The sequence below is a fragment of the Urtica dioica genome, chromosome 9 (assembly GCF_054948205.1).
Source record: "Urtica dioica subsp. dioica isolate 48M chromosome 9, U.dioica_male_clone48M_v1_H2, whole genome shotgun sequence".
Lineage (NCBI taxonomy): Eukaryota > Viridiplantae > Streptophyta > Magnoliopsida > Rosales > Urticaceae > Urtica > Urtica dioica.
The window spans coordinates 13,151,776-13,164,286 of NC_142764.1; the positions used below are offsets into that span (position 1 = coordinate 13,151,776).

A 12,511-nucleotide genomic window follows, 5' to 3' on the forward strand; every position below is an offset into this window, starting at 1 on the left:
AGTGCACTTCTAGAGACAAAATAAGAACAAACCATTTAACCTCTTATGTCTCGAAGTCACTACGTATGAATTGCATCGTGCTTACCTTAATCCTGAAATGAGACATGCCATTTCACAGCTTACGTATTCTCATTTGAGAAAGTCAGAGTTCGGACTCACTATGTGATTCTGAACAGGGCCTATTGGTGAAATACTAAGTTGTGAAGATGTCATGAGTAACTTTGTGAAGTTCTCATAGATATGGAATTCATGTACAAGATTGCTGAAATGCAATGTATATCACCTCATGCTTTGTTTCTTGGAATGTGAATAAATGAACTGCCCAGTGTCCAAATTGAGTCCTGACTCTTTTGGATGAAACAATGTGACTTGTTAGCTCCTCGTCAATACATTGTTTCTAACTTATTCACAAGCGACAAAGGAGTTGAGGAAATAACAGCTAGAAGGGTAAAATGGTAATTTTGTATATCCCGACTGACTGATGATATTCATGAAGGGTAAACATAGATAATATTCAGTGGATCCGCTCATCATAATTTGGTTGAATTCTTGAGTAGAAAATAAATTCATTTGAACCGAGAGATTTTCAGTGTCAACTCTTTAGTGGAGTCAGTTGACATTAAGCTAAACTTGGAAAAAGTTTGTGAACTTTTGAGTCCAAGTGTTTAGCTCAAGCTTTGTTCATTTGGATCCATGAGGTCACTGTCACAAATCACATCGAGTAGGAATAGTTAAACTAGAAGCTAAGTCAAAACAAGAACGAGACAAGTTTTACGAAAATTATCGAAATGGTAATTTTGTCTTTTTGGACATGGCATGAAATGAATGTCAATAAATTTTTTGACATGGTCATATAGATGACATAAACACTCGGCCATGATATGTTCATTTGGCCTTGTGAATTAATTTCATTTCATAGAATTTTACTTGAAAATTCTTAATGAGTTTTTCTTATGTTGTCATGAACAAGTAAAGAAAAATCTAGAAAGGCTTTCTAGAAAGCCTTTTGGCCATCCAACCCAAGGAAATGGGAGACTAAATTTCGTGCAGCCCTTAGTGTGAAAGAGAGTTTATTTTGTGCATTAATGTATGAAGATACTTGCCAAAAGAAAAAGAGGAAACAAATTTCCTCTAGGAGGAAATGACATGGGCGGCCAAGGCAAGCAAAATAGGAAAAAAATTTGCTTCTAGAAGCCAAGGCTTACACGCCCAAATGAGAAAAGGAAATAAGGAATATTTCCTCATGAATATGTGATATTCTATAGAAGAGGAAACTACCTTATTGAATGTTAAGCCTCTCCTATAAATAGGGGCTTTATTCTTCTCATTTCATTCATCCCACATAAGTTAGAGATTGAGAGACTCTCTCTCTAGACATTGTGGCCGCCCACTATTCTCTCTTTCTCTCTCTAAGTTCTTTTTGTTTTTGTTTTGGCACCTAGGTCCACATTTGACCTAGTGTTTTAGCTCTTCGACTCTAAGACTTGTTCTTGAGTCGTCGTGTTTAAAAGTGCCCACTCGCTAATTCATTTTCTCTCAAGTGATTCTTGTGATAGAAACCATCGTGGTTGCTCGTGTTGCCGAGGAAAGAAGAGAGACGTGCCGCAAGGGGAGACGAACGTTGCAACTTTCCAAAAGCTTCTCAACGTTCAAACTTCTAAAAAGGTTAGTAATCTTTAATGCTCATAATAGTTTTATTTACATGTGCTTGCTATTTGTCTAGGTTAGTAAAAACGTTTTACTTATCAAAAGAAATTTTTTAAAAATTCCGCCGCTTACCGAAGCGTTAAACTTTTTCTTAAACCCTAGATCAATTCCAACACAAACCATATTCAAGCACGCTGTGCCATGACCCTCTCAGAGACTACTCCATGGTGATGAGAAAAATAAATAAACAAAACTCATAATTAAACTAAAATAATCAAGCATAAAAACGGGAGTTCCTGAGATAAAATGAAAAAGGAAAAAATGCATAATCGATGGTGATGACAACGGTGATGAACGGGTCTTTCTCTTTCTGGGTTTCTTTCTCTCCCAACGAGCCAAATAAGAAACCGACAACCTTAACTAATGAAAAATATATGTTTCCAGAGATTCTAATTCATATATAAAAGGTTTTGGATGATTTTAGGAGTTATTTGGGCGCTTGGAGGTGCATGGACGGCGCGGATGCCTCTGTCGAGCGCAAAGATGTGCGTTGCGCCAATGGTGCTCAAACTTGCTGTAACGTCTTGTTTCGATATCCAATTTTTGCAAATAAATATCCGTTGGAAAGATAATAGAAAGATATATTCAGTTGTGAAAAGAATTTATCCAAAATTGTCAATATTGAATCTCAAAATCATGCAAAAGAGAATGACGTGGTTCTTGTTTCGGTCTAACTTTTATAAAAAAGTCTTTGAATCACTATAAAATTGCTCCAATATCACTTGTAGCTCATAAAGAACCTATGAAAACAAAGAGAACTAGAAAATCTATAAAAAATACCTAAGGACTCGTTTCGATTCAAGCTTAAAAGAACTCGATATGAGTATGTATGAAATGCACTTATCACACTTTTACGCAAGGCTTTGGATGCGACTTTATCACCATTTTTTGGTGATGCTTGTTGATGCCTTTGGATGTGACATGTTGCATCCAAAATTATTTTAGATGCGATCCACAACCAAAAGTCGCTTTTGTAGTAGTATCAACACCTTCTCTGCAAGTCTCGTCGAGATCCGTGGAATGCGTTAGTGAGATCCCTCATCGTGCTTTGTAACTTGGAAATCTCGCTCCGCTTATTAAGATATGATATCCAAAAGTTGCGAGATTAAGTTTTGAGAAAGTATGTACAATGGATCAACAACCTTATCCCTATAGCCCAGTGTAATGCTCGCTGAGAACAATCCTCATCGCAGCTTCCTGCCCTCAAGCGTCCATGCCTATGCGTGTCACTATATATCAGTGACATAGGCCATGATCCGAACCTACATATGAATTTCAAATTAAAAGGGGACATAACCCACGACTTGAATTTTGTCCAAATTTAGAAGCAATTTGTCGCTTCTAAAACGTGAGTCGCTTATTTTTTTTTTTTTGGTAGTTGTAGTGCATGCAGTGCTCTTAAGTGTCTGGCACTGATGCTAGTGACTTCTATGAAAGTTTTTGGTGGGTTGAGGGTGGTAATGGTAGTAATTGCTTAATGGATATAAAGTAGGTACACTAGTGTTATCGATTCTACGTGCTAAAATATCAATTAATCAAGCATCGAGATCTTATGTTTTTTGGTCGGATCAAATCTAATCCTCCATATAAAATTAACCATCATTAATTATAATACATATCTAATTAATTATTAGAACAAAAAAGAATCATACATTCAATTTAATAATCAGGAACTACTAATGTGTGGTCAGGAGCAGACTTTAATCATACACAAAAAGAACATCGCAATACTTACATGGAAGTCTTTCTGTCACTTCTTCATTATGAACCTGTTAATATTGATCATTGACTCGCTCTTGATCTGGACGCTTTGGACTTATCACAATCTTTCTCGATTCCACAATTTCTCACACAACTACTTCTCCTCCTCCTCCTCATCATCATCATCCTCATCCTCCAAATTGACACAATCATCGCATCTTCTTCTTCTTCTTCTTCTTCTTCTTCTTCAAACGGACATCAAAGTCTTCTAAGCCGTTCTGAAGATGGACGAGGATGAATAGGGTGGACTAACTCCTTGTTTGCTTTTATTGAATCAATGAGAGATTTGTTGAAACAATAAAACACATTTATGAGAATATAGGGATGTCAAAAATCTCTTAGTGGGTAGAGAGAATATTTGATAGCTCAAATGCTCTGTGCTGGACGAGTATTTCACTATGGTGAGACCATTTATAGTTTTTCCAGGGAGAAAAAATTTCAACCACTTCAACTACTTTATTCAATTCCTAAATAATCAGGCAGGTTAATAATTGGTACATTATATTATTTTAGAATATTCCCTAAACTATATCTTATCCTCCTATGTTTTATTAAAACAATATTCCAAGGCCATTATTAATGGCTTGGACATCCACCATGGTCTTATTGGGTCTATGGTGGACGAAAATAATTGGCTTCCAAAGCCCAATGAAATTCAAGTGATTTATCTAGTTAATTAACTAATAAGTTTTTCGTTTAAACTAATTTTTTACGTATCTAAAATGTGTTATGTACTCGTAGTTTATGGAAGATTGAGACTAGTGGAATATCGAATTTCAATGTCCATCTATATAGAGCCGACTCGGGGACTATCAACCTAAAGAGTAAAACTGTGATAAACATGAATTAGAGCGATTTTGATTCTTCTATATTTCAACATATCAAATTCCAAAGTCATTGCACTAGAAACTAAACACGTTTTTTTTAGAATTACATTTACGCGTTTTAATAGAGAGTCCATCGATATATATCCAATACGTGAACAAACAATCACTAACGTTACGTCATTTCACAAAGGATGTATATAACCGTTATACGCTCTATGTCACTTATGAGCCTTAGGTTCAATTGAATCCGTAGAGAAAAATTCTTTCACTAATACTCATAAACAAAAGTGCATGCAGTCTATCGATTATAGATTCAACTTTCTAGTTAGCGAATATTTACTCCTTTTTGGGGGACATGGTTTCCACAATCTTCAAATCCATTTCTCCACCGATCATATCCCAGACTCTCAAAACATAAGTATTTAACTACTGCTCTAGGTTTTTATAATTATGAGTAAGTAATTACTTCAAATATCTTTTTTATAATCATGAGTAAGTAATTAGACTTCAAATATCTTTTTATTTATCCCGGTTATATCTATCTTAACATAAATATGAATTTTTTGATAGTTTTCATTAGGTACTCCTAGTGGTGGATGTTAGCAAGCGTACGGCGTACTATCTTGGAAAAGAGTGTCGTATTGGATTTAATTGTGCACAAGAAGGTTAGGGAAATCGTATTCCGCATTGTTTCAGATAATTTTCAGAATAGTGTCCGCTGCCGTTAAAGAGCGTAGGAGCTAGGTGTTGTGTTCGCCCAAGTCGGGGAGGTAGCCAGAGAGTTTGGCAAGGACGATAAACTTCTTGGATGACATGATCGCACTGTGAACACATGAGATGTTGCGGGCTCTGGTAGAGGTGTTGGGGCGGAGCAACCACATGATATCATATAGGGTCAGGGCCAGCCACGTGTACGACGTGAGATTCTTAATGATTAAGTGGCCCACGGAAAGGGTTGCCTGGCTTAAGTAGGAGTATGACAAAGGGCCACATTTTCGAAAAAAATTCCCTATATAGATAACTCAATGATCCTCTCCTTTGCAACTCCACGATCAAAGCCCCTTTGCTCGAGGGACAATTTTATAACTCCATTAACTTCGATCCGTCATTATCTTACTTCGTCATTCAAATCGATTGGTGCCTCTCGTATCTTTCCTCTCGTACCTCGAGCATCTTCTTCGATCTGTATCTTACCTCGAGCCTCTCACTCTGTTATCTTCGATCCCATTTCGTTTCTCCGGATCATGAAACAAACCATTCATGGCATTATCTTTCAAAGATATCACATCAATTGAAGTCATTGCTACGAACCAATGACCAGAACATCATTTATTGCTCTGTACATATGAGACAATTGAGAAAGACTGGATCGTGTACTACACGATGATCGATTACTATGCCAGTTTGCGAGATATATTTGATGCCAAAAGAAAGAGAATGACATGGCAATGTCGAAGGGCATGATCCACGAGCATGTATAACTTTAAAATATTCAAATAACTCAAAAGTCGACGGAGTCTATGTAGGAAAGTATTTCTTGTTTAAGTAAGTTTTAAGATATACATTAATAAGAAACAATAAACAAATGGTGTAAGCGCAATTTTTTAGAATAAAAGTATGAAACAATAAACCATAAAAGTATACGTGCAACATTTCGATAAAATAAAAAAGATACATATGAAAGTATACGTATCAAGTTATAATCAAGTTACAAAATACGTATTGAATGTATACTTAGAATATATACATGTAATTTTTTTCCAAGTGGAGATTATTTTATTGTAATAAGCGTAAATTAAAAAAAACATTTAAAAAGGTTATTTGTACCAAAAGATTATTTGTTTACCAAATATATATGAATGAAAATAAAAAATCCACAATTTTAAATCTAATTCTTGAAAACAACTATGGCATGAATTACATATAAATACATAAATAACTGCTGAATTCAAATTTTTTATATTTTAGAGAGGATTCGAATACCATATATATATTATATATATATATATATATGTCATATATATATACATACATCTTCGGTGATAATCAATTTGCTCATTGACTGATTAATTTTTTTTTAAATCACGCTTTTTAAAAAAAAAAATTCAAAAATACCACTTTGAAGTATATGTTGATAAGTTGAAAACTCATAAACCAATTGAAATTTTCTAAAAATAACGATTCTTATAGATAATTCAGTAATTATCATCAAATTAAGAGAATTTGATGGTATTTACGAAAATTTCTTTAAAAAGTATTATTTTTAGGAATGTATATTCTTCTTTTGCAATTTTTCATGTGTTAACAATTAATCTTCACGTCACGTGACCTGTTCAAGTCTCTAGCGTCTGTGTACATACACACACACACACACACATATATATATATATATATATATATATATATATATATATATATATATAGTGATCGAACAATAACCTATATAGCCAAGATGTATGCATATATATATATATATATATATATATATATATATATATATATTGTGATCGAACAATAACCTATATAGCCAAGATATGCATAATATTGTGATCAAACAATAACCTATATAGCCAAGCTGTATGCATCCATATAAGAGGGAGGATGAAATCGAAACTTGAATTTCATTCAGCTTGAATCAAAATTTTGTAGGTATTATAACCAAGAATACTATCTACTTAGTATTTGCAAATATCTTCAAATCCCATGTAGTCCCTGCGGTGAATCTTCTCAACCGTGCTTGCTATTCCGACACCCCCTGTATTTATAAACAAATTAAAATATTATAAAAATACTTTATATATATAATTGATTAAGGATAATAAAAAGAAAAAGAAATAACTATGCATTTTGGTTTTTTTACATGTGTGTGCATATACAGGTCTGTCCGTATATATATATATATATATATATATATGTATATATATAATTTCCATATGCATACCTATATATATATATATATGTATATATATATATAATTTCCATATGCATACCTAGCGTTAATGCACTGATGAAGATCATGGAGGACAAGATGAAAATAATCAAAGAGGCTCTTCCTAATATCTTGATCGCCTTTCCCACCACATATTGGCCCACAACAGCCGAAAATACGGCCACTCCAGCAAAGTATAGAGCTGGATATCCCAAAATTAATGAAATCCACACACACTAATATTGTTGTATGGTTTGACTATATATGATTATTTACTGACTTTTTTTACTCGACTAATCTTTGATAACTTGATTTGTTATGCTAGTAATTTCTGGTATACTAATTTTTAGAAGAATATAATCATTAAACTATTGAAGTTTGTAGTCATTCCCATTTAAAAAAAATTAATTGATATTTAGTATACCAGAAAAACCCCCTAAATAATGTATAGTTCATAATCTATTCCCAAAAAACCAATATACATATATATATATATATATATATATATATATATATATATATATTGCAAATTATTAAGTAATTAAGTCACTAAAAATCTGTGAATTGCTATTTAGTCAACTTTTTGTTTTGTTTTTTTTTTTTTTTTTATCTGAAGCCAACCTTTTGTTAATTGTAAATAAATAGATATTTGGATGATGTATAATCATGTGGACAATTTGAACATTCTATACTTTTGTAAATTTGAGTATTTACCTAAATTTTACCATGTGAATAAAAAGACATACCAATTAACAAAAAAATTAGTTATATAATAATTTTATTATGTTTATAAAACTATATAACTAATAAAACCTATTAACTAAAAAAAAATTAGGTGTCGAATCTAGATATACATTTTTTGCGCAAAATAAATTATATAATTCTCGCATATGTTATTTCATTCATAGTTCTGAACATTATAACATTTAAATTTCTGGAAGAAAAATTACCATAAGGTACTGGGAATCGTTTTAAGAGGTAGTATTCCAAAACGGACATGGACGAAGAGAATAGCATTATAAGTGTGGCCGTGGCACTTGACACCTGCATGCATGATGATGAATAATAAATTGTAACCGACATCTCTGTCTTTTCATTGGTACGAGGATTTATCGTTGGGGAAGTCTTTAACACATGTTTTCTATTTCACTAAACTATCAACATAATACTCGGTCAATTCTTCTAACTGTTCAAAATGGTCTAATCCATTCAGGGATCCGCTTTAGATTGGACAGAATCGTACATATCCTTAAAAATTAGTTATTGTGCCAGTTTATAAATAATAATAATAATTATTGTTTTCGTAGTATTTCTTCCGTTGTATATTAGTCATTTTCCAAACAACAATTACATGTTTGTTTTCTCAAAATTCAATACATAAACTAATTAAACATGATTACAAAATTAAACTTGTTAATTTTATAAATGAAATTAATTGAGGCCCTAGAATATTAATAAAAAATTAAACAATTTTAAATGTTTAGAGTAAAATATTTATTGATAATTAATGTATTTCAAAATTATAAGTAATTAATTAAATTTGTAAATATAGTTTAAAATGTTGAATTTATTTTAAAAAAAATGAGACTTTAATTAAAATAGCCAATAATAATTGAAGATCATTTTGTAAATTCCTTGAAGGTCTGTCTGCCCTTAAAAAAAAAAGCCAAAAAAAAAATATAAATAAACATGAAACGGAATAAAACCTTATGGAGAAAGAAGTGAGTACGTACGTACATTGAGTAAAAAAAATATAAAATGAAAGAGAAGCATATGATTAGGAAGGTGATGAGAAAGGACCTGAGGAAGGATTCCAAGCTCAAGAAAAAGTGGGCCCATAATGAAGCCTCCGCCGAGACCAAGCAAACCACCAAGCATCCCAGCCACTATTCCCAACACACAACAAATCGCCAGCCTTGTCACTCTCCACTCAGTCACTTCCTCTCCTTTCGAAGCCACTCTTCTCCTTCCTTTGTACAAACACACCGCCTCATACAGCGTCATCGCCGCCATCACCGGAATCTGATCATAATCATCGCTTCATATACACTTCAACATACTATAAATTCTTCATATTTATTATAGAGTTGTACGTACCTGTAAGGCGTTTAGCGCCCAATACAAGGGTGAACAGGTTCTAGTGTGATTCTGTTCAAAAACATTATTATTTTTCTTATTAATTAGAAGCTGTTATATGTAAGAATTGATTTACATATATCCATGTGTGTATATATATATTAGACCTTGCCGATTTGGATGGCTACTACTATGACCCAAACTCCAATTAGAAGTCCAAGTTCTTTCCAGTATATACTCTTCAACGTACGAGCCTGTGGAGGTATTGATTTAGTGATAAAAGTGAGATTGTTAATTATTGAATGTGCATCTAAAATCTAATATACTCACGTACCCGTTTTCTTTTCTCAGGTTGCTTTGTTTCTACTTCATCGCTATCAGTGTTGTATACGACTTCTTCGTTATTAATATTAGCATTTTCTTGCAAACGCAAAGCAGCCTCCTAATAGAGATAAAGAGGATATATATGTAAGAAATAATTAATGTGTGGGTCTATTTATAAAAGAACTAAGATCTTAAAAAACAAACCTTTTTCATGATTGTTTCTTTTTTCCAGATTTTGACGCCTTTAAGAAATGACATGGTTGATGTGGCTGCAGGAAATAACATAAGGTAATGAATTTTCTTAGAAATAATGATAGTAATGATGTAGTTACGCACTGAGGAAGACAATGATGAGCAAGAGAATGATCATCCAGTCTGCAAAAATGACGTTGAAAGCCACTCCGAGACTGATTCCGAGCATCAACATTGGTGTAAAGAGGAGAGCCAAGTCATAATCTATTATTGGCAAATCAAGTGTTGGATGATTTTGCCCTAGATTGTACACCACCGTTGCTGCTGCTCCACCCATCACCATACCTAGTATTTATTAATAAATATTACAATTATTTAGCGATGTAAGCCACGTAACATAAGCGTTTAAGTGCAAATAAAGTATTAATTTCTCTTACATTTTGAAATTGCGGTTGAGGATTTTTCATCAAAGCCAATAATGAGAGTGAGCATAGGCACAAATATGCCACCTCCACCGACTCCTCCAACACTTCCAAACGCTGCTCCCAGAAATCCAATTATACCTCCCACCGCTATTTTCCACCCAAATCTCATCTCCTATCACACCCCAACCCAATCAAACTTTAATAATATAAAAATCAAACTTTAATAATATAAAAAGTTGTACAAATAACAATTAAAAATTAATTGATTAACAAAATAGTCATAAGTTGTAAGTTTTTAATAAAATAATCAAAATTATGTTGTGAAAAAAATTGACATTATTATTAGGAATTTAACGATGTATATAAGTAACTTTTAATAAGGGTAAAAAGAAAATTATTGAAACTTTTATATTTTTGTAAATTTTGACTATTTCATTAGAAAACTATTAACTATTTTTTAAATTTATTAAATTTAAAGTATAGCTTCAGTACCCTAACCTTAATAGTTAATAGTATTACCCTGATTGATATGTCATGATGGCATTTTTTGTTCGTTTTAATTACCAATACTGTATGATCAGTAGGGAAGCATACACTAACAAATATCTTTTGAACAGTATTAAAATTTGTCAATATGCTTAAATATAGTGGTCTTAAAAAAGTAGAGGAAAGCAAGAGGAAGAAGAAAAATAATTAGGTAAATTGAAAAGCGAATAATTCCATTTTCTATACATAGCTAGCTATGATCCTTTTACATATCGGGAAACTTTCCAAGGAAGCTACAAAAAAAGTACATGTGTTTGCAGTTGTAAATAAAAGAAACACAGCGCACAAAATTAGAAAGAGAAAAATACATCAAAGATTCAAATTAATTTCAGTATATATATAGGTGTTATAATCAAACTTACTGGCCAAACATGTTTGTATCCAGATCGGCTTTCAGGTTGAGACGAATTCCTTGACACCTTGACAACATGGTTCGTTCCAATCTCACCAGAGTCTCCAGATTTGATTTCTTGTGCCGAAATGAGGACTGAAGATAAAAGCACAGAACAAATTATAATGATTCCAATTTGTCTCATCATTTTGTTACGCCAGTTTCCGTGAGTCTTCCAAGCCATAAATGATGATGTTTCTTCTCATCCGTCTAACTATAGAGCGTATTTTGAAATCCGAATTTCAGTCGTACTAAACAGGCTTAATATAAGATTTGAAGAATATCTCTCCTGTTGATCCGCTCTCTCTCTCTCTCTCTCTCTCTCTCTCTCTCTCTCTCTCTCTCTCTCTCAGCTAGACTAATAACGTTTTTTCTAGCGTATCTGGTACCAATCTTTCTGTCGTAAGATAAAAATAAAAAAGCAAACGTTGCATATAGTACACAGTGCATCTAAACGTGGCCCATGGAAAATGGGTTGAGATGTACATATCAACTTGCGATCCGAAAAAGAAAAAGGAAACTCTCAGGTTGGAACTTGGTATTAATGAAAACTTTCTATATTAGTAGCCTGGCTGAGCGTTCATATTGATCGTTTCACACGCGTATGTCCACAATTGGCCTTGCAAGTTGCAATAACAATAAATAAATATATATTAAAGTGATGACGATTGAAGAATTTAATCGTGGGTACCTAGCATTCTGAATTCTGATATTATAATCGCTTAAAGTCCCTTCCATGCTATCGGATTTTTAGGCATGTGATTAAGCATGGTTTATAATGACAATACGTCATAAAATCATATATATTTATAAAGATTATGTTATAAAATCTTCAAAGCAAATCTATTGGAAGGTTAAGGATTTTGTAATTGAATATATGATTTTATGAAACGTTTTTTTCTGACATTATTCGTAAAATTTATGACAATATCGTCATAAACAATATTACAAAATGAGTTGTAGCATGGCTCGAAATTTGCAACGTAACATTTTATTACGCCTAAAAATTTGGGAGCCACGTTAGTATCAGCACCCCATATAATTTAGACATCACTTTATTAACAAATCTGAAAGTTTATGATAAGGTCTCTTGGGAATTGTCATACTTTTTTTTACAGAAAAATAATACTATAAAAAACATGCAAACAATTTAGATTATATAATTAATATTAATCGAAGGCTAAAGAATGATAATTATGAATGGAGATTAAGGAAATTCACTACTTTTTTTAATTCTACACATTGTTGTTTGAATTCGATGAAAATTTCCACTTAGATTCTGAATCACTATTCTAAATTCCTAGCTTGTTGAAATTATGAAGGATTCTAAATC

The 12,511-nt window shown here is 32.6% G+C and overlaps 1 protein-coding gene across 1 annotated transcript; it reads right to left on the bottom strand.

Annotated features, from left to right (window-relative positions):
- Positions 1 to 6,906: 6,906 nt before the first annotated feature.
- Positions 6,907 to 11,552, bottom strand: LOC149385056 (sulfite exporter TauE/SafE family protein 3-like). Its single transcript, XM_089625670.1, has 11 exons — positions 11,150 to 11,552; positions 10,254 to 10,413; positions 9,961 to 10,161; positions 9,829 to 9,893; positions 9,635 to 9,742; positions 9,468 to 9,554; positions 9,322 to 9,372; positions 9,025 to 9,246; positions 8,175 to 8,268; positions 7,286 to 7,426; positions 6,907 to 7,050 (listed from the first exon to the last, which is right to left on the bottom strand). Exons 1-11 carry the CDS (start codon positions 11,360 to 11,362, stop codon positions 6,971 to 6,973), a joined length of 1,422 nt encoding a protein of 473 aa, XP_089481796.1. The 5' UTR covers positions 11,363 to 11,552; the 3' UTR covers positions 6,907 to 6,970.
- Between the last annotated feature and the right edge of the window lie 959 nt (positions 11,553 to 12,511).